This window comes from Odocoileus virginianus, chromosome 31, assembly GCF_023699985.2.
Source record: "Odocoileus virginianus isolate 20LAN1187 ecotype Illinois chromosome 31, Ovbor_1.2, whole genome shotgun sequence".
NCBI classification, from domain to species: domain Eukaryota; kingdom Metazoa; phylum Chordata; class Mammalia; order Artiodactyla; family Cervidae; genus Odocoileus; species Odocoileus virginianus.
Window position 1 is genome coordinate 34,518,440 of NC_069704.1, and position 18,456 is coordinate 34,536,895.

General features: G+C 40.5%; 1 protein-coding gene and 1 long non-coding RNA gene across 3 annotated transcripts in view; one reads left to right on the forward strand and one right to left on the reverse strand.

Moving 5' to 3' along the window:
* RASEF (RAS and EF-hand domain containing) overlaps positions 1-18,409 on the forward strand; it is a 90,375-nt gene extending 71,966 nt beyond the window's left edge. Inside the window, exons 13-18 of one of the 2 annotated variants that reach the window (XM_070459587.1) lie at positions 371-452; positions 1,905-2,019; positions 5,537-5,656; positions 8,787-8,863; positions 15,423-15,568; positions 16,778-18,409. In XM_070459587.1, the coding sequence (XP_070315688.1) occupies positions 371-452; positions 1,905-2,019; positions 5,537-5,656; positions 8,787-8,863; positions 15,423-15,528 (500 nt within the window). In that variant the 3' untranslated portion in view covers positions 15,529-15,568; positions 16,778-18,409. Of the gene's footprint in view, positions 1-370; positions 453-1,904; positions 2,020-5,536; positions 5,657-8,786; positions 8,864-15,422; positions 16,646-16,777 lie in introns of those variants that run through there. The other variant, XM_020892911.2, reaches the window with a different exon arrangement.
* LOC110140083 (uncharacterized) overlaps positions 13,684-18,456 on the reverse strand; it is a 32,289-nt gene continuing 27,516 nt past the window's right edge. The window contains exon 4 of the long non-coding RNA XR_011485001.1: positions 13,684-14,811. This is a non-coding gene — a long non-coding RNA (uncharacterized lncRNA). The remainder of the gene's footprint in view (positions 14,812-18,456) is intronic.

Here is an 18,456-nt window from a genome sequence, read left to right on the forward strand (position 1 = left end):
ACACACCATATACATGTACTTATATACATATGCATACACACATGGATATACCTGCATATATACATAGGCATATTTATGTGCATGCACACACATAAAACTAAGTCCATCTAATTACGTGAAAACAGAACATAGATTTTCCTTTTGTCCACAGATTAAATCCTTCCCCAAGTCAGCCAACCTGTGATGTGCATGTGTGGTCTGGCTTATAATTAGTAGGTGAAGGTCACTCTCATTGAAGGCCAGGTTCTTTCCTCTGTCTTGCTGAACTTCACCTTTTTGGCCTTTGTCTCATCTAAAGAGGGCTTGAAAAGTAAAATCCAATGGAATTATTTACATTGTGTTCTCCATGTTCTCTTATATTCTTTTTCAGGAGTTGATTTTCAAATGAAAATGCTCATTGTAGATGGAGAACGGACAATACTGCAGCTTTGGGATACAGCTGGCCAGGAGAGGCAAGTACTTTCCCCAGTGCTTTGAATTCTGCTGGGGTTTGCATGCACAAGCCTTGTAAGACATTCGGTGTCTTTTGTGTTCATGATAATATAGTTCTGCTATAGTGTTAGAATTTTAAGAATGCTCGCTTTTTTCCACATCCTTTCCTTCTTCACTCATCCATCATCAGTCATGTGAGTCCCTCCAAGCTCCCTTTGAACTGGTGACCCATTGGGAAAAAGAGAGTGCCCTATCCTAATGAGAGAATGTCGGTGAGGCAGCACTCCTGAAAGTGGCAACAGTTGAGCAGCTGGGGAGCTGGGGCACCAGAGAAGATGGAGAAGAGGACCCGTCAGCTCCTCTGTTCAAGGGCAGAGACACAAACTAAACTGCAGAGTTGCATATGGCGACAGACAGTACCCTCTCTCTTTCATTGCTGATGGACAGAAGTGTGAAGCATAGGTCTTAATCTTATCTACCTCTTTGGGAACAGACTGAACCTGGTTGTGCAGCAAAAAAGCTTGGGGGCACCTGTCAGCCTCTGTCACGGGGCACCAGTTAGGGTGTTCAGATTCAGCAGTGAACAGATGCACAAATACCTGCCCACATGGAGCTCATACTTTCTAGCAGCATTTAAAAAATGTGTGGTTGACAGGGCCCTATTTAAGATCTTGCAAAATATTATACTTGGTTGAGTTAGGACAAATAGGTTGAGGTGTGCTCTTCCGCTGGGAAGTCCCCCACACCCCCTGTGTGTACCCTGTGGTGTTCCACATGGTTGGGTCTTCTTCCAGCCACCCACAGGACTCCCTACCCACCACCCAAAAAATAATTTTGCTTGGATGTGCCTCTCCTTCCATATTTCTCTGTGTCCCACACCTGGGTTCCAGTAGCTTGTTGCAGAGGCTGACATTTTTAGAAGTTATGCTCTCAACCTTGTCCTGACTAGGTGCTGGGCTTTGTAGGTTTTCTTGAGATTGTTTGGTGGAGAAAATGATTGACTTTTCTAAATCACTAGTGCAGATTCTTCTCCTGTTACCTTTCACTAGGTTATTCTAGGCCTCTGGGATGACTATTTCACAGAAATACGTTGCCATTAGATTCTTCTCAATTGGGCTTGGTTTTTCTTTTTAATATTTTAATTTATTTATTTACTTGCTGCATCGGGTTTTAGTTGTCATGTAGGATCTTACATTGCAGCACATAGACACTCTAGTTGTGGCACAAGGGGTTAGCAGTTTCGCCTAGGCTTAGTTACTCTGAGGCATGTGGGATCTTAGTTCCCTGACTAGGGACCGAACCTGCGCCCCCTACATTGCAAAGCAGCTTCTTAATCACTGGACCACCAGGGAAGTCCCAAGGCTTGCTTTAAAGATGAGGGGAGAAAAAAAGTGAGCATAAAAGAGATGAAGAATGAGGCAACACCAAACGGACTGACTGATTAGAACTGTTACCTTCATGCTTTTTTCCAGATTCAGAAGCATTGCCAAGTCTTACTTCAGAAGAGCAGATGGTGTTTTGCTGCTGTATGATGTTACGTGTGAGCAAAGCTTTCTTAATGTACGAGAATGGGTAGATATGATTGAGGTAAGAAATCAAAACAGACAACAGAAAAATTACACGGGAGAGTTATAGGCTGGATCTCAGGAAATGCTGTTTCTCTTCTTTGTAAAAATGAACTCAGAAATCATTGATCCAGGCTCTCAGAAAGAACTGGATATGGGAGGCAGGGTTCCTAATAGTACTTAGCAGCACTGATCTCCTCCTTAGTAGCGGGCCAGTTCCCACAGAACCAAGGACACTAATAAAGTGAGCTTCTGAGTGTTGGTGGGAGAGGGAGAAGTTCTGGATTTTAATATGATCAGAACCCGATTGGCAGCAAGTGAAAATCCAGACAACCCAAGGAAAAGCAGTTCTCACAAACAAGAGGGTGATGGAGCTGGATGTGCAGTGTGACTGGAGGTGTAACAGGGGCTTCCACGTGTGCTAGAAGTGTAGGTGAAATACCATCACCACCTCGTACCACCTGGTCCAAATTCTGTAGGAACCATGTTCTCAGCCTTATTCTGATCAAGATTTGGGTCTTTACATACCCAACGTACTACTAACATACGAATTGGTATTTTAAACATGTGTAGTTACTATCTATGCTTTCTTTTGCTCAAATGAGATGGTGTCTTTCATCTGAGGAGCTTTCATATCAATTGTTTCATGGTCAATAATTTTTTAAAGTAGGAAACTATTTTGACCGTAGTTAATGTGCTACCAACATTATTAATCACCATAAAACTACAGTTCAAGCCATGATTCAGTGTAGTCTCTTGGGAAAAAAAACACTAGTGGCTAATACAATTTTTCAAGTATGTCTATGATCTATAATTTTTAACAGGCATTAAGTGCAGTGGTGGCTGAACAGAGAACTGCTGCCTGATCTCAAATCTGCCTCTAGATTCTTCAGTTGGGCCTGTTTCATACCCTGTAAAATACCAAAATGTTCTCTTTCTAACTAAAGATGTAAGAAGTGACTGACTGAAAAATGGCAATAAGACTCAATGATAAATATGCATTTTGCCCAACTGAAAAATCATGACTTAAAATTATATATACATCAAAAGTATGTTGACATTTATGTATTTTTATTTCACAAAATTTTCTACATGTTATATTCACCTCTGTAACATATCTGAGAATGGAAGTAAATGTAACATTGTTCTCACTTTTTATGAGAAACCTGAGGCATAGAAAGTTCATGACAATGGCTTTTAGTCATTTAGAGGTTAGAGTGGAAGGGAGAATTAGACCTCCTGATTCAACACTGGTTGTTCTTTTGATGAAACTCCAGAATGAGCAGCAGGTTAAGAAAAACTTCTCCAATATCAAGAAAGGATCTCCAAGGTAGTTAGTGCATAGAGGAGAGGCATCTACTCGAGGGAACAGATGAAGCTCTGGGGAGACCGAGAGAAGAATGGATAATCTCAACTAACTCATACACATAGATATTTAAGATTTATAGCAAAACTGTTTATTGTTGAAACTTTTGGACTTGATCTCCCTTTTAAGACTTTGGATTATACTCAAGACACAAAAGGCAGGGTCAGCCATAGGGCTGAAAAAGCCTTATGTGACTAGTTATGGCCTATGCCATGTGCCCTACTGCCATAATTTGCTAGATAAGTAAGCACCTACTTGTGGTAAGTGATTCATTTAGCTATTGGTGTTACCTTTCATAGGGTCAGAAAAGGGAGAAAAGTGTATTCAAGATGAAATATTGAATTTGTTACTGGAGAAAAAATGAGATGCCACTTGGCATTTGGCTTTGACTTATCTCAGTGAGCCTTCACCATGGCTCACCTTTTCTCATTTGGGAAAATTCTGTTGGGACAGTTTATAATATGGGTCAAAACTAACAGTGAGATAGTTCAGATGCATGAAAAGATTGGGAAGCAGTAGAGTGTCAGTGGTGAATGGACCCTCTGAATGAATAGTTAATATACTTCAATTGAAAACCACTGGGTTAGAAAATCTTAAAATTATGGCTGTTTACCTGTCATAAATAATTTGTTGATTGGATATTTGGGTAAAAGTTGAATGGAGACACTTGAGACGTGAGATCTCTTTCTGACTTTTACACATTGAAAAATATTTTGGGCATCCCTGTTTCGTGCATGTATTGGCAGTATATCCATTTAAAAAAAAACAAAAGGCCCTACCCTTTGGAGCTTGTATTCTAATTAGGGAGATGTAAAAGGCAACCAACATAAATAAATAAAATGGATGATAGGAAGTGCTAGATGTAGAAACAAAACAAGGCCAGGATAAACGGCCTTATGGTGGGACTGAGTGCTGCAGGTAGTGCAGTCAGGCTGGTCAGACCAGGAGGTCATATTTGAGTCAAGACTTGAAGGAGGTGCCATTGCTTACCCATGTGGCTCTGAGAAGTCTTGGCTGGCTTAAGTGAACATTTGATTAGTGGCTTCCATATGATCCTGAGCAGTTCCCCACAGAGTGCATTTACTTAACACATTAATGGGTGGGGTGTCTAGTCTGCGGGAGGGCTTTTCATTTCCTTCTGCCCTTTGCTTTTACTTCACTCTGAGGTATTCTGTTGGAGGAAAGTGGTCAGAAGAGAAAGGAAGTATAATTTTAGTTTCAAGGCTCATTTTTGATGCTACATCATGTGTGGCACCAAAGTGGGTGAGCACCCAGCTGTGTTTAGGCGCCGCAAAGAGCCATTTCCCCACACGTCAGTCACCACTGCCGCTTCGCTTGTTTAGGAGCCAAAAGGCTGATTTTCTAGTCACATAGTCTTCTGTTCTCGTCATAGCCTGCTGAGGGGGGCTTACTGACCCCTTCATTTCACGGACAGGGAAATGGAGTCAGAAACAGCAAGAGACTTGCTGGATTTCACACAGTCACAGCCGGTGAGCAGCCAGGTAGTGGGAGGGGTGGAGTCTCAAACTTACTTCTGCCTCTCACATCTTCCAGTCAGCCAACCAGCTCCTCTGTGAAGGCCGCGACAGTGTGCACATGCTAACTGGGGAGCATTGTCCTGAGAAACTGGTACTTTGAATGATTGCTCATCGACCCCTCACAGGAAATATGTTGATCTTTAGGGCCTTTGTATTTTGCTTTTGTCATAAGCCAGAGAGCTGTGAGGGTGGAACTTTCAGACTCCCTTTTTTGTTCCCTCATAGCTGAGGGAATATTTATGTGTTTTGTACCTGGGATAATGAAGCCGGCTTGTTATCACTTCTGTTTGGAGTGAAAATTATAGCAAATTATGTGAGCACCACAGCTAAATGTAGCTCTAGGTCATGCGTCTTGAGTTTCTATCAGTTTCTGTAATGGCAAGGATGATGGAGTAAGCTTGGACCTCGGCCCTCACCCTTACAACATCTTATTTAACCTCTCTGAATTTCAGTGTTCTGGTCTGGAAATGGGGAAAAGTTTGTCTCCTTTTAGAGATATTTTGAAGTTTAAAGATATTGTCTGTACACCATGTGGCATACAAGGGGCATTCAGAAATGGTAGCTGTAGTTGTCATCATCCTCATAACTTGTCCAATGTTTCATGTATGCACCATTTTCTCTTTTCTTCATGGTAGGATGCAGCCCATGAGAGCATTCCTATCATGTTGGTAGGAAACAAGGCTGATCTTCGTGACACTGCTGAAACAGAGGGACAAAAATGTGTCCCAGGGTACTTGGGAGAAAAACTGGCCATGGTAAGAGTAAGAGTGGGTCCAAACTGGAAGGGGTCTTTCACTTTTCTCTACGTGTGCTGAAAAGGGTGTTTGACAAACCTCCACCCTGTTTGATGGGTCTTCTGTCCTCACATGGACATAATTCCCAGTGCCCCCTATTCACCCCATGAATGTAAATAATTAACAACAATAATTAAATCCCTTGTGGGGGTGAAACAATCATGTGATTATTTTCCCCACTGAGTATCAGTGACAAAGAAGAGGCAAAATTCTCCTGTCTTCTTCCTCACTCTTCCCCAGTTCCTGGAATCCTCCTCTCGTCCTGGGATCCAGGTAAAGGAAAAAGAATGGGTGTCCTGTTTTGAAAAGTTGACTTTGGTTCCAGAGGGTCACTGTGCTAAAGGGCAGCAGATGATGCAATATGTCACCTGGGTGACAGGGTGAAGAGAATTGGTAGACATGTTCTTTTTTCTAAGATCTGTACTCAATTGGAACAGTATAAAATTATTCTTGGTTATGCATTTGTATAAGGAATGGCCCTCATTTCTGTTCAGATTACTGTTGTGGGGCAGTGCTTATTCTCTCATCACTGTCATTGTGTCAGAATGCTTCGTGGCCCTCTTAAGACTTGTTTTACCCGAACAAGGAATCAGATGGCCCTTGGGTCAAATAAATTCTTAACCATAACAGTCTGATTTGACATAGCTATCATTGTTGTCTGTCATCATCAATAAAAGACTGCTCTATAACATAAACAAGTGAACTTTAAAAAGAAGTTTCAATTTTCCTATTTTAAGTTGTAATTGTTTCTTATTTTAAATGTTATAACTGTGAGCCAAATATGATAAACATTAAAACTAGGCAATGAAATGTAGACAAGATCCATTCAACACATATTTAATTGTATTTACCATGTGAAAAGTACTTTATTGTGAGCTGAGCAAAGGATAGAGAACAAAAGAGACCATCCTTGCCCTCACATAGTTTACTGTCTAGGGAAGACAGACATTAAACCTATGCAATCCACTCGTCCCCCTAGAGAGCCATCACTCCTGGCCGCATGCCAACTTTATTCCTTCTCCACAATTTCTTATCGATTCCCCAAGGTTTGCTTACTTATTATGCATCTCATGTCTGCCACCCTCCTGCATCCTCAAAGGCCATCTCTATTTCACCTGATAACATCCTGACTATGAAATTCAGCAGCAGCACTGCCCATTTCTACTAGAAATAAGATTCATTTGGGGACTTATTCTAGCATTTCTGTGGATTGAGGGGGTCATGAGTAAAAGTTTCACAGTAATCTTTCCCCATTGTTTGGTTGCTCCCTTTCTCCCTGCTCCAGAGTATCCATCACATCCTCTCCCAGTCCCACACAGGAACAGGTAAACCACACCTGGCCCCACAGCACACACAGTCCTCCTTTCCTAAAGGAGTTGTTTCCAGCTTGTTAGACAAAGACACACTTCATCAATTACAATTGTGGCAAGTGCCGTGCTCGAAAAATACATGTCAAGAGGTTTTGTAATAGGAATTCCTAATGCTGACTTTTTCAGAGTTAGGAAACAATCTTAACTTCAAGGAAGGATTACCTAAAAATTGAAAAGGTAGGTAAAAGTCAGCCAGGTGAAGGGGGTTACTAAGGATATAGGATAACCTAGGTAGTGGTAACAACAGGTGCAAACGTCCTGAAAATGAAAGTCGCTCAGTTGTGTCCGACTCTTTGTGACCCCATGGACTGTACAGTCCATGGAATTCTCCAGGCCAGAATACTGGAGTGGGTAGCCTTCCCTTCTCCAGGGGATTTTCCCAACCCAGGTATCAAACCCAGGTGTCCCGCATTGCAGTCAGATTCTTCACCCACTGAACCACAAGGGAAGCCCGCAAAAGTCCTAAGGTGGGAGGAAATTTGCAGCATTGGAGAAACAGAGGGATGGCCAGGGTAACTTGAGCGTTGTGAGGGAGAGTGGCCACTGATAGAACTGGGAGGTTGGCTGGGGCCCCATACAAGCATACCTAGGCTTTGTCAGCCAGGTTAGCGTTTTAATATTGCTTGTGAGGGATGGGAAACATCAGAAGGTCTGAAGCAGAAGAGTGATAACAATCAATGACTATATGTATAACCACTGGGAGGTTAAATAATAGAGGGCTAGAAAATGTCCATTGGTTTTAGCAACACAAAGCCTGCTGAATCTCAATAGAAAAGGATGATAAGGTGAAGAGGAGTGTGCTAGCTGCTGGCTTAAAGGAGACATACTTCTGATGAACATTTAATTCCTGTGTGGTTACCTTAAGCTATCATTTTTATCTCTCTCAAGTTATCTTATAGAGAACATTTGGTGGCATGTGTGACTTTTGAATATAAGAACCTTAAACTATGAAATTTTGTATAGTGGGATGGGGTTTTTTTTGGGGGGGGATGCAAAATAAAAATTATCTTATTGGGTGGAATATTATTCAGCCATTAAAAAGAATGAATTAATACCATTTGCAGCAACATGGATGGACCTAGAGAGCATCATACTGAGTGAAGTAAGTCAGACAGAGGAGAAAAATTGTATGATATCCCTTATATGTGGAATCTAAAAAGAAATTATACAAATGAACTTACTTAAAAAACAAAAACAGACTCACAAACTTTGAGAAGGAACTTATGGTTGCCAGGGGAAGGTTGGGGGAAAGGGATAGTTAGGGAGTTTGGGATGGACATGTACACACTGCTGTATTTAAAATGGATAACCAGCAAGAACCTACTGTATAGCACATGAAACTCTGCTCTGTGTTATGTGGCAGCCTGGATGAGACAGGGATTTGAGGGAGAGTGGATACATGTATATGTATGGCTGAATTCCTTTGCTATTCACTTGAAACTATGACAACATTATTTGTTAACTGGATATACCCTAATAAACAATAAAAAGTTTTTCTAAAAATATTATTTTGACTAGGAACTGTTACTGGAATAACTAGGCTCAAACGTGTTTTTTTTTTTTAAGTCTTGAAACTTTGAATCCAATTACTTAACTATTATTTTTAGCATACTCAACAGGGGAATATTTTTATTTTATTGATTTTAAAAGTGAACATTCCAGGAAACCTAATCAAAGCTTTCATTTAATTGTATATACATATATATATGTTTTTTTTACAGACCTATGGGGCATTATTTTGTGAAACAAGCGCCAAAGATGGTTCAAATATAGTGGAAGCTGTTCTCCATCTTGCTCGGTAAAGTTTTGCCTTATATTTGGAAAACTGAATGTAGGATTGAATTTTCACTTAGCTGCTGTACGTGTCAAATGTATTGACCATAAAGTGAGTCTATATTGAGGAACACTGTCCTGTCTTTCAGTAGTGGTTGGAGAAACAGTTTCTGAAAAAACTGGTAATGCCGCTTGTTCCCTGTGAACGTTGGGAAAATACCTGTACTGCCAAACAGAAGCAGGTGCATCTGAGGTGTCACTGACATTTCTGCAAAATGTCACCACAAAGCTAACAGCTGGCATGTATGAATCATTTCCAGGAACCAGATTTTAAACACAAGAGACCATTATGACTATAACTATCTATTATGACATTTTCCAAGGTAAAGGAAGAAAATTTCACAAAGCAAATTGTATATCATGCCAGTTGGAAGCACTTTGTTTACATTATTACCCAGGTAATTTTTAAGCTTAGACAATGGTGTTAATAATAAATAACATCTTGGGATGTGGATTAGAATGAAAACTGCATCATTGAGGAACTTGGATTTAACTGTATTTCAGTCTTTGCAGTATTCTTAGGAAATAACAATGTTTTCTGTTAGGCTTATTTCTTCTGCTAGTTTTCTGCCACAAGTGAAAAGATGATTCTTTACTGGTCTAACAGTTTAAATATTTTAAAAAAAAAAGAAAGAAAGAAAAATATAAAAAACGAGCGTTATCAAAATCCAGCCAATGAACTTTAATTGCTGACAAAGCAAAACCACTTTAGGCATGTAGTTCTTTTTCTGATCATTTGTGAGATTCTGGTTTTATAAGAATTTTAACTTTAGTAGAATAGGGCTCAGCACCACCTTCACCTCAGGTAGGAGGTGCTACATTTCCGCCCCAGCTGAGCAGGAAAGGAAGCTGCAGCTGAGGCACTCTGCGTGGCTGAGAGCTTCTGCCCAGCACGCTGGAGGAGTGTAGTGTCAGGAGGCTCAAAGTCCAATCTTAAATCTGCCCCGAATAGCTGTGGAGTCTTGACTAAATTCAGCATTTCTAATCTGTAAAATGAGGGAAGGGGCTAAAGAAAATGATCCGTAAGGCTTTCTAGTCCTGACAGCCTAAGATTCCATAGATAAGTGTGTTGAGTCAGCCTAGCAACCACCCTGTTTACAATGTAGCTTTACTTAAAACAGCTATGTGCCGAAGCATTTTGATAACAAGGTCACTTCTTGTGAATCACTCATCAAAGGGCTTTTTAAATTGTTGTTGAGACCTCTAGGTTAGTTACATTAACAATATGTTAAATAGGAAAATTATAAATAAAGCAAATCTGTAGAGCCTTTAATTTGCTTTATACCATGTCATCTGACGGTTTGTCAAAGTACCAAGTCTTAAATGAAAATGGTTTAGTTTCCACCAGTAAGATTACTTTAAAAAGTTTTACAGCCTTCAAAATGTTGTGTATAATGTAAAACATTAAATTTTTGACTTGATCTCATAAGATAGTTCCCCATGTCGTGTCTTAAAACTTGAACTAGAAAAGTTTATGGATTTGCACTGTCTGAAATAGTGTTTGTTTTTAAAGGGAGGCCATAAGTGTTTGGTTAACAACCTGAATTCCTTTGCCTTTTCTTGAAAAACCTCTCAATCCCAGGAAAAGTCGTTCCTAGAAATTCAGTTTCCCTGTAGGGCTGACAGGACGTTCATTCCAACTACTGTCCATCAGTAAGTCAGTCTGCCACCACTAGAGCCACAGACTTTAACCATTTTGCAATAGATTCAAGTACAACAGGCATCAGATTGTTCAATGGCCTGAAATTTGAGAAACACATAAAAAGCTCAGGCTGATATATCAGTTCAGCACCATTGCTGAGCCCACTGGGTGTAAATCTGTCCATAAGACTGATTCATTTAAAATGCAGTTAAGCATATGGCAGTTTGGGGTGAGGTAATTTAGTTTTCCCAGCCTTAAACCTGTTTTAGATGTTTGGAATTGTATTTTCCTGATTCCCTTAAAGTAGGAGTGCCCACATTTTGAGTAGATTTAAGGAAACTGAAGGCCAAGTGAAAAATACAGCCTGTTTTTCTCCCTTAATACTTGCTTTCAAGGTTCAATAATGTCTGCATTATTATGAGTGCTCAGCATGAAGGGCTTGTAGAGATATCAGAGTATGTAAGATAGGCTGTGCAATTTAAAATTAGAGAAAAAGAAGAAAAATATGACCAGGCAGCCATATGATACCTAGCTGATAGGGGCCTGTTGGACCTCCCAGAAGAGAGAGATGTGAGTTGTCTTGTGAAGATGCTGTGTTTACTGTACCCATTGTACAGATAAGAAAACTGAGAATTAGAATGCTTTATCAGCTTGCTTAAAGTGACACAGATACTAAGTGGCAAAATTAGGCCTTTGCACTACTCTGAATCTCTGATTTGCCTTTTAAATGCTGGCTATGTCAGGATTCTATTCTGCACTCTCTTGCTCTTACTTTCTCTGCCTAATGTCTTCCATCCCCATTGTTCCTAAAACTGTGTCTAGAAGGTGACTTCCAATTTTTATATTTTTAACTCCCATCTTTTTAAAAATTCCATGTTTCCACCCACCAACAAATGGAAATTCCATAGGTCTGACTGACCCAACATAGCTAAATCCTAATGTGTTTTCTTGGGTGTTCATTGGAAGGTCTGATGATGAAGCTGAAACTCCAGAACTTTGGCCACCTCATGCGAAGAGTTGACTCATTGGAAAAGACCCTGATGCTGGGAGGGATTGGGGGCAGGAGGAGAAGGGGACAGCAGAGGATAAGATGGCTGGATGGCATCACCAACTCGATGGACATGGGTTTGAGTAAACTCTGGGAGTTGGTGATGGACAGGGAGGCCTGGTGTGGGCTGCGATTCACGGGGTCGCAAAGAGTTGGACACAACTGAGCGACTGAACTGAACTGAATGTGTTTTCTATAAAATTGTTCTTCAGTCTATACTCCCCTTTTCAGGAAACTATTAACATCATAATTAAAAAAAAAATAGTAACCTAGAGTCAGTCTTGACTCCTTCCTCTTTCTTCATCATCTGTCTCTAGGGGGTTCTGGGGCCCTAATCATTCAGTGACCTCTCTGCACTTTTTCTTCAATCTGTCCATATTTCTCTAATCAGGGTGATCTTTGTAAATAAAAATCCAGTTAATACTCTCCTGCTTGCACCCGACATTGGTGTCTGACCTACAACAAAGAACCCAGTCTCTTTTAGCAAGTGGCTATTTCTGCTTTATGGACTATGCCAAAGCTTTTGACTGTGTGGATCACAATAAACTATGGAAAATTCTGAAGGAGATGGGAATACCAGACCACCTGACCTGCCTCTTGAGAAACCTGTATGCAGGTCAGGAAGCAACAGTTAGAACTGGACGTGGAACAACAGACTGGTTCCAAATAGGAAAAGGAGTACGTCAAGGCTGTATATTGTCACCCTGCTTATTTAACTTAAATGCAGAGTACATCATGAGAAACGCTGGGCTGGAGGAAGCACAAGCTGGAATCAAGATTGCCTGGAGAAATATCAATAACCTCAGATATGCAGATGACACCACCCTTATGGCAGAGAGTGAAGAGGAACTAAAAAGCCTCTTGATGAAAGTGAAAGAGGAGAGTGAAAAAGTTGGCTTAAAGCTTAACATTCAGAAAACTAAGATCATGGCATCTGGTCCCATCACCTCATCGGAAATAGATGGGGAGACAGTGGAAACAGTGTCAGACTTCAATTTTTTGGGCTCCAAAATCACTGCAGATGGTGACTGCAGCCATGAAATTAAAAGATGCTTACTCCTTGGAAGGAAAGTTATGACCAACCTAGATAGCATATTAAAAAGCAGAGACATTACTTTGCCAACAAAGGTCCGTCTGGTCAAGGCTATGGTTTTTCCAGTGGTCATGTATGGATGTGAGAGTTGGACTGTGAAGAAAGCTGAGTGCCAAAGAATTGATGCTTTTGAACTGTGGTGTTGGAGAAGGCTCTTGAGAGTCCCTTGGACTGCAATGAGATCCAACCAGTCCATCCTAAAGGAAATTTAGGATGAATATTCATTGGAAGGACTGATGCTAAAGCTGAAACTCCAGTACTTTGGCCACCTCATGCGAAGAGTTGACTCATTTGAAAAGACCCTGATGTTAGGAGGGCAGGAGGAGAAGGGGACGACAGAGGATGAGATGGCTGGATGGCATCAGCGACTCAATGGACATAAGTTTGAGTAGACTTAGGGAGCTGGTGATGGACAGGGAGGCCGGGCGTGCTGCGATTCATGGGGTCGCAAAGAGTCGTACACAACTGAGCGACTGAACCGAACTGATCAGTCCCCCAGAGCCAGATCTCACCTACCTTTCTGTTTGCATCTCTTCTTGATTCCCAAATGAATAATAATCTCTAGACACAGCAAACTTTGCCTCCAGTCATGGCCAGGTTCTTTTATTCCTCTTTGTCTCTATGCAAGCTGTTCCCTGAACCTGGAACCTCCCTCCCTCTTTAAATGAATTCCTATCCTGCCAGTAGGTCGGCTCCACTGTGCTTGTGTGTTAGCAGCTTTCAGGACCTAGTAACAATTTATTTAGAAGATATCTGGCTCTCTCTTTAGAGCTCACAGGTTGAGGATCCCAGAGCCTGGCATAAGTTGGACACTTGCTGAATGACCCAGTGGTCAAGATTTTGCATTTGTAAGCTGTACTAGTTTTCTCTTGTCACTGTATCAAATTCCTACTAACCTAGTGGTTTAAGCAATACAAATATAGTTCAGGAGGTCATAAATCTGAACCAGGCCTTATAGGGTGTTATGGGTTAAATTGTGTATCCTCCTCCTTTTCCTGAGTCTTTGTTTCCTCATCTGTGAAGACAGTGATGCTCACCTGTCACGTGACAGTGTGTATGTTGTGTGTAATAAGGACTACATGAAAACATGTAGCATATCGTTTATTAACTGGTCTTCAAGAAGAACTAGTTTCTGTTTTCTTTCCTACTCATGGTGCAGTGGTTTTCAAAGGTTAGCACATCTGCTCCTTCTGGGGCTGTGCTGACCAGTTTAGTGGCCACTATCCACTGGAAGTGTGGTTATCCAAGCTGAGATGTGCTAGGTGTATTAAATAAATACTGGGTTTTGAAGTCAGTATAAAAATTGTAAAATACCTCACAAATATTTTTATTGGTAACAAGCTGAAGTGATAGTACTGTTGTAATACCAAATTTGTTAAAATATATTAATGAAATTAATTTGACCTATTTCTCTTTACACTTTTTACTGTGACTGCTAAAAATGTTTTAATTACATATATGAATCACATTCTATTAAATAGCACTGCTGTGCTGGGAACATGCCAGTTCCCAGGATCTGGGAACAGAGCACACAAAATGTAGTCCCCTGGAACAATCCCAGCTTTTATTTTCTGAAATTACCAGAGGAGCCTGGATCTCGCTGGAGGGGCCTTGACTGTGCTCCCTCGGGTGTTTCATGTGTTTGCGGTCATGGACACGGACTGTGGCGGGGTCTGCTGTGCGTTGCCCAGGTGCTCCTTCCCGTGGCATCTCAGCCCCCAGGACGTCTCTGCTGTTCTCTATCCAGTGAGGAGCCCTCGGCCTCTTACATGGGAGCTCAGAATGATCAGGCCTTATTCATGCCTCGTGTGGAAGTGCCAGCACACCATTCCCTCGCCCTTCCATTGGTCTGAGCGGTCACAGAGCCAGTCCTGAGCACAGGGGAGCAGCACAAGCTTCATTCACCACTAGTGGGGGAATGGCAGACCCTGACAGGGAAGGTGGAATTCTCTGGGCCATCTTGGGGACAAGCTGTCACACACTCCTCACCACGTGACATTTCCATTCAGCTTGTCTAAGGTGGGACTTCCGAATGTGTGTATTTCACAAGCATCCCCGGGATAGGAGACTTCCTTAGGGCGCTTTCACAGGATCATGGAGATCTTTGGTGCAGTGTTGCCTCTGTTAATTCTAAAAGAAATTTAGGAAGAGACAAAAGGATTTTTTGGATTTTAACCATCTGCTGTTATCTCCATGATTATTATTACAAAATGGTTATAAAGCCATCATTGCTTTTGTTAAGCATTAGCTGTGGGTGGAAGCTAGGTTCCAGAGTCCTAAGGAATGAGCTGTGTGTGTGGCAGACTACACCATGCATAACCACAGGAGAGAGCAACAGTAGTCTGTGTGCCTGTGAGTGTGTGCACATATGTGTATGCACCTGGGTATGTGTTTCTGTGTACGTGCATGAGTGTGTAGCCTACTGTTCAGAATGCAGATGGCTGGAGCTCACCTGCGTGGTTGCAATCCAAGTTCTGCCACTTCTTCAGCTATGTGACCTAAGGGAAATTTCTTAACATTTTTTGTTTGCCTTCTTTTTCTCACGTATAAAATGGGACACAATAAAGTCATATAGCTGTGAGGATTAAATGTCAACACCTACAAAGCATTTAGCACCCTGTCTGGATAGCACACAGCAAGTACTTAGCAGTGCAGTTTTATTTCTACCGAGTTGTTTATGGTTCTATTTTATACCTCAATAATCTCCTTCTCTGTCTGTATGTCTCTCTTTCTCTCTCCAGGGAAGTGAAAAAAAGAACTGATGAGGATGACAGCAAATCCATTACCAATCTGAGTGGCACTAGTTCCAAAAAGTCAACCCAGATGAAGAACTGTTGCAATGGTTAATTCCAAAACATCCTTGGCCCACAAAGCCTCCATTCCCAGGGTACTGAATATACGTGACTTACTTGCTTCTTACATGAAGTGGTACATCCTACAGACACTTGGAGAGTTACAGTGTGGGGAATCTGAACTGTGCTCTCGGGTCCCTCCAGAACCTCAGCTCTTTTTTGCTGTTTCAATGAGTGATTTGGGCCCCCTGGTTACATATGCCTGTCTTAAATTTAGAAAGTCTTTTTATGCTCAGATCAAAGCTATAAAAGAAATTCACTGATATAATTAGATTCATGTGGTAGATAACCAATGACATTTACTTCCCATATTCAGTACTATTGGGTTGGCCACAAAGTTCGTTCAGGTTTTTCTCAACTTTACAGGAAACCCCAAACAAACTTTTTGGCCAAGCCAACAGAAAACTAGTAAAAGGGGGTTAGCATCCTACCTTTGCTGTAAACAGCCTTCTGGTCTTGAACCTGTCACCAACCCACATTAGATCCATTTCCTCATCTGTAAACAAGCAGCTTGGCCTTTCAGGCCTCGGCGCTCTCAGCTCTGAAGCTCTTTGAGGAGTGAGAAGGAGAGTGTGATGGCCCACGGTTTATAAGGACTTTGGTCGTTCATCTTTTTAAATATTTAAGTATCAGTTTTTCTCACTTCTTGTATAGAACAGAATTTAATTGTGTAGAATAGAATTTAACTGAGAAAAAAATGCAATGTTTTATGTTCCAGTGGAGATAGAAAAATCTATTGCTTTATATATACAGAAAACATTTGGGGGACAAAAATAGTTTGTATATTAAAGAGGGTGTTTTATAATCTCAGAATACTTACAAAGACCATGGTTTGAATTCACTGCTAAAAATTCTAATGAAAAGTATAAAGCCACATGCTACTGAAAATACAATGCCCAGGAAAGTTGTCCCACTTCACTTAAAAAAAAAAAAAAAAAAAGGAACAGCAAGAGACTGCAGGTGCTGGTAAAAGGGAATAATTGAGAGTGACTACTAATGGGTATATAGTTTCCTTGGGGATGATGAGAATGTTCTGGAATTATATTGTGCTAATGTCGCACAACTTTGTGAATATACTAAAATCCACTAAATTGTATACTTTAAATGGTGAATCTTATGGTATGTGAACTATATATATGTGTATATATAGTTTTTTAAATATACTATTTATCATTTTGCCAAATGAAAATATGCAACTTCAAACCTCCCCATGGCTTAAGAGCATAATCTCTTTTCTATAACAGATACCCTAACACCTTGGCTGCCAGCATTCACATCCTTAAATAATGAACAGTGAAAGAAATGTTATGTGTCATTTTGAAAAATCATCTCTTTTGAAGAGGAATTGTGGTTAGGGTACAGGTGAGTCAGTCCTTTGAGGTGACTCGGGACTCATCCTCACCAACAGCCTCAGGGGTTGCTCTCCTAGAAGCTGTGCTGCCTCCCCAACTTCCCCACTGAAATGTCTCCAAGAGCCAAAGGAGTCAATACCTGACCCCAGGGTAGGTCAGCGAGGCATGGTCTTTGGTTTCAATTTTCAGTTGCCAGAACCAACCAAGTTATTCCCAACCAGAGACTTGAACTTAACGTGATTCATAGGTCCAGGCCCCAAGTAGCCTGCTGAAAAAAATAATAGCTCTTATTGTACTACGCAAGCTAAAAACATCCCTCTTATAGAATTAAAACAACTCTATTTACAATTTTTATGACCAGACCTTAAATTCTCCAAGGCTTTTTTTTTTTTTTTAATGACAATTGGGTAATATATTAACAAAGCTTATAAATAGCCACAACATCCATTTAGCTTTTCAAAGTGTGCCTTCTCTCTACTGGTGATATCTAATTGGGATTTGTTCTTTTTCACTGGGAAGTTGGTTCTGTCTTCAACAACTCTACCATGGATTCCTGTTTCCTGGTTTTTGGTCTCAGAGGGGAAAAAAAAAAGTTTACATTTTTTACTAAAAAGAATACCTTGCTGGTGGGGAACTGTCACACTGATCCAAGGAGGGATGGTTATTTTTGTGCCATGGTGCAATCAAAGTTTGACCACTGCTGTTTGCCTCGGTGGCATCTGTGGAGCCCAGGTTAGAACAGACCTAACAGACCTGTGTGTTGATATATGGTGTTCAAGTTTAGGAGTTTGATGCAGTTGCACAAAACTGTGTTAGTATACATGTTATTGTGTCTTTATTTATTTTCCCCCAAAGTGTCTATATGTGTCTTACAACATGTATATAATAGTATATACCTTTGATACAGAAGTATTATCTTGGTCTTCTGGACTATAGGGGCAGTAACTCAAACTGATTAGATTACATGGGTGCCTGTGATAAATGAAGCAAATATCTTTAACTATCTTAACGTGGATAAATATTTTTGCAACAAAATTCAAATTAGACTTACAGCTTTCAAATTAGACTTATAGCTCTGGTTAGAGATCCTATTTAAAGAAAAGCTACTGATAGCTCTTTCACTGCCCTGCTAGGAAACTAAGTTTATTATCAACATTTGATTTTATGAAGCTGTTCCCAAATTTAGAGTTTATTTTTGGTAATAATAAAAACAGCTAGTGTTTTTAACTTGAACTTAATTTGCTACACTTTCTATTCATCTTGTCTCAATTATTCCTTGGAGAGCTTTTATTTTTTGTTTGTTTGGATTTTTTTGGAGAGCTTTTAAAATCACAATTACACTACACTCTTTTTTATGTATCCTGACACACTGGTTATTATTTTAGTTTCAACATGAAAAGAACACTGACTATAGAAACATTTTTCACTCTTAACTTTTAGCCTCGTGCATTTTCATAATTTATTTTTTTCCACTTGCTGTTTTATATGACATATGTGACATCTGATTATTTAATACTAAATGTGATTTGCATAAGGCCCAAACCACACAATTCTCTTGCTGAAGATAAAAC